Below are 4,214 nucleotides of genomic sequence, written 5' to 3'. Positions count from 1 at the left end.
GTCTGTACTAGCAGACATCATCAAATTCCACAATTTAATTACTAATTGAGTAATGGAGTATTTCCTTTAGTCCCTTCTCTATCTATAGGCCATTAACTTCATTTGTTGCCTCCAAATTCTGGTACTAAAGGAGAGGGAGAGAAAGTTTGAGGCTGCCCTGCCTCTGTTTGGTCCCTGAGCCTAGGGGAGGGCTCCTGCAGCATCCAGTCACCTTTCGAGGGGGAGACGGGGACACAGCAGCAGTCATAGTTCAGGTCTACGTCAGGGAGAGAGCTATGTTATCTTCGTATAGCTTGAATGGGGAACAGGTATAAGAAAACATAGTTTCTCACGTTCTTCCCTTCCTATTTTGCATGGAAGGCTGTTGAGCTGAAGGCCCAAAATTCCACAAAGTTTGAGTGTAGACTTTGATAGGGTTCAATAACGACACCACACACAGCAGATTTCTTGAAGCTGCTGATCAGCTCTGTCTCTCTCTGTACCAAGCTTTCTGTTCTTTTTGAACTCCCTGTCAGTAGCGTTTTATTCAGAGAGAAAAAACAAGCTCATCTATGGTACAGTGAAAGTGTTACATTTTGAAGCCTCTATACTAGAAACACAGAATGTTCTTCTCACAGCTCAAATCATCCTTGAATGTTGCAAAGTCTGTGCTCTCAGTAATTCATTGTGCTCTTAATAATATAATAGACTCATGCAGACTCAGCAAAGATTGTGCCCTGCTTGCCAATCTCCCGTTGCCAATCTCCCTGTGAGAACAGAAGCCTCTCCGGGCGTGCCTCGCAGAGATTTTTCCATTCCCACATTTGAGCATTTGGAATCATCAGTGTCAACTGTTAATTAAAACAGTGTTTAAAGTGGTAGATCTTTTAAAGATGGGATGTGATTTGGGCAAATTAATTGAGAGGGTGGCAGCGACACAATTGCAGGGCTTTCTGGATGATGCTTCCGTATTAGATCCCTTCCAGTCCGGCTTCCGCCCGGGACACAGGACGGAGACAGCGCTGGTCGCTCTGACGGATGACCTCTGGAGGCATCTGGATCGGGGCGGTGTGGCGGTACTGCTGTTGCTAGATCTGTCGGCTGCGTTTGACACAGTTGACCATCAGCTGCTGACCCACCGCCTCGCCGACATGGGGATAAGTCTGTTCTCCAGCAGTTTGTCTAAGCTTTTGCTGTGGCTAATGAATTCCTTTTTTTCCCTTTTCAGCGGTCCTGTTCCAGTTCTCGTAATGAGTCTTCTCTTTATTGCATCTGTATTTATGTTGCACATCTGGGGCAAATACACACGCTCGTAATTTGGCTAGTCCATCAGCCAACTGGAAAACTACAATTCGGACCAAAAGTATGATAGATTTTCAGGTTTCTTTCCCCTTAGAATGTATTTGGTACACGCTTCTAGACCTGTTGAAGAGGAGTCCCTCCTTTGTTTGGCTCTGCTGTCGAATGGACTCATAAGCTTCCCACTTAGGGGTTTTGATTCCTTTCTGTCACGGGCCATGCTGTCCGCATATACGCCCTTGCAGTTGGTCTCATTAAAATTTGTATAAACGCTGTGTGTGGTGTTCTTCTGTAAGTGTCATGTTTTTTTGTGGCAAATACTTTTAGACACCGAGGGTTGGATCTTGCTAGCTCTTCGGTTTTATCTTGGAGAGCACTGGATTACAGTACCAGCACCAAAGTCCACTCTATGTTCCAGTTAAACTTTAATTCTAACGTGGAAATTGTGGCTGGCTTTCACTGTATCTTGCAGGTGTGACACCGCCACTTCACTGTGTAAACACTTAACATGTATTCGATCATTGGTTACAGAACGTGTTCCTGTCCTAGTGTTCAAAATGTTACAATCTAAAAAAAGCCACAAAACAATAAAACCACTAACATGCACAATGCACCTAACCCAGAATTACAGTTTATATGAACTTTCCATTTTGGCCCACGATATAGATAAGCCTGCTTGAAATTTTCCATCCTGTATCACTGGCGGTGGGGGAGACCTATTATAGCAATGTCAAAATCATCATGTACATTGCAAGAATTGAAATAAGTTACTGACCCACGAGTAGCACTTATGTCTAGGAGGAAATGGGGCAGGCTGCCTATCACCTGCAGCTGATAAAGTATGCACTAACAATGGCTATCACTTGAGCATCAAGCAGCAGTATTGGGTTACGAGCTCACAGTGTTCTCCATTACTGCTTGTGCAGATTGTTGAAATTTGTATATAAACACACGTCCAGGACTACAAAACGGCATGCTCACATGTATGTAGGCCAGATATATGCACAGTACATTCTGACAGTGTTTTCCGATATCCAGTGTTGGGGCAGACCTAGCTTCGGGTCACTTCCAAGGAATCTTCCTTTAAAATGGTGGGGGAAATAACGCAGCGTGTGAAATGCTGTCTTGCAGATCAATAGGTTGCTTTATCTTCTGTAAACTTTCAGGATTGTTGTTCAGAGGGCTGCATGAAGGACAGTTGTTCCAAGTGTATCAAGTCATTAGCTAAAGAAATCTGTCTTGTTCTTGGACAGCTCTTTGTTTGGGGATTTATTCTTCCCTCCCTGCAACGAATCCCGTCATCAGAGTGAATTTGCCCTCCAACAGCAAACTGTCAGGTCTCTTCAGTGCCTCTTGTGTTCCAGACAAGAGATCGTTCACACTGTGCCTTCCTCGCTGCTAAGAGGCAACTTAATTGGAACATAAGTTTGAGCACCAAGAAGCGGGAAATGAGTTGACATGGCAGGAGCAGAACAAACAAGGACAAGCTTGCTGCCATGTTAAAACTGGGCTGGACACATTTTCAACTGGAAACTGCTTAATGGTTGGGTTGGTAGTCAACACTATGAGAGAGGCTTCGTCTACATGGGCCAGTGCTGGCCACCTCTTTGCCCTCCACTGGGCTTGATGCTTGCTTGGGGCAGGAGAGGACATTCTGCTGTAGCCCCTGGAGCTCTGAGGATGCGGCATCAGCCTCCTTGCATGTGGGGAGGGTAGCGGAAAGGGGGAACTCTTTCTCTGACCGACCTTGTCCCCTTCCCCTGTGAATTCCATGCTGGTGCACCCTTGTTATTGGTGTAGCCTTATGCGTGCTGAAGGCTGATGACTGAGGACAGTGCTTAGGTTTAGGAGGTTCGGTAGTAGCAGGACTATGATCTCGGGTGCTGATTAAGGACTGCAAGTGCACCGACGTCAAAAGTAATAAACCTGCCAAAATCGCCAGAGCCTCATCCTGCACCCGTCCCCAAAGCCTTAAGGAGGAAAGCAGAAACAGTTGTGGACGGGCTTCATGGTGTCCTCAGGCTTGTTTCTTTCGGACACAAAGTAGGGCTCCCTTAGACTGGAGGCCTTCAGCTTTTCCAGATCCGGAGCCCACCTTAGAGCAGCAGCAACATATGCTATAGGTGACATCAGAGTCAGGTGACAGGACGAGGAGGTGACAGAGCTTCTAAATTTGCCAGTGCTAAAAGTCAATCCTTTCCACCTGTGAGTGAGCTCATTTTGCTGTCCCCCTACTTCTTTCCACTCGTTACGCCCAGAAGCAACAGTCACATAAACACATGAAGCTGCCTTATCCTGAGTGAGACTACTGGTCCATCTAAGTCAGTATTGTCTACTCAGATTGGCAGTGGCTCTCTAGGGTCTCAGAGGTCTTTCCTGTCACTTGCTACCTCATCCTTACTGAAGATTTTGGGGATTGAACTTGGGACCTTCTGCACGCCAAGCAGATGCTCTACCACTGAACCACTGTCCCCTAAGTTGTGACACCCTTGCTCTCTTGCAACAGCTGTAACACCAGATCCTTCTAAAAGCAACACAATAATAGCACAGCTTGTAACTTGACAAGTGCGGCTCCAGGGCCCATCTAAGGGACTCCATCTGTGGGTTTAAGATCACTGCCTGAAATGACCTCAATGGGGATTGGGTGGGAGTTTATAGGAAGAGGTGTTTTTCTTAGAAGGTAGTCAACCAAAGCATTTAGGACTTCAAGGGTTATCACCGGCACTTCGAATGATGCTCAGAAACTAATTGGAGCAGCTTTCTCAGCACAGATGTTACGTCGTTCCATCTTCCCACAGTCGTTGATAAATAGCCTGTCCTCTTTTGAATGGTGATTTCTGAACAAGTTCTGATTTCTGAACCATCTTTCATGTGGAGCACCTGACAGTGAGCCCAGAGGTTGTGGAGGTATGCATCACGGTAGGTGACCATCTTCA

The 4,214-nt window shown here is 46.1% G+C and overlaps 1 protein-coding gene across 1 annotated transcript in view; it reads left to right on the top strand.

Moving 5' to 3' along the window:
* Window positions 1–1,553, top strand: part of LOC107110595 (protein transport protein Sec61 subunit beta-like) — a 5,690-nt gene extending 4,137 nt beyond the window's left edge. Inside the window, exon 2 of the mRNA XM_015411395.1 lies at window positions 1,208–1,553. Within this exon, the coding sequence (XP_015266881.1) occupies window positions 1,208–1,295 (88 nt within the window). The 3' untranslated portion in view covers window positions 1,296–1,553. The remainder of the gene's footprint in view (window positions 1–1,207) is intronic.
* Window positions 1,554–4,214: the final 2,661 nt, after the last annotated feature.

The sequence above is a fragment of the Gekko japonicus genome, unplaced genomic scaffold (genome assembly GCF_001447785.1).
Source record: "Gekko japonicus isolate JY-2015 unplaced genomic scaffold, Gekko_japonicus_V1.1 scaffold2903, whole genome shotgun sequence".
NCBI lineage: Eukaryota > Metazoa > Chordata > Lepidosauria > Squamata > Gekkonidae > Gekko > Gekko japonicus.
Note: the sequence above shows the minus strand (reverse complement) of the source record. Positions and strands in the feature narration are given on the sequence as shown.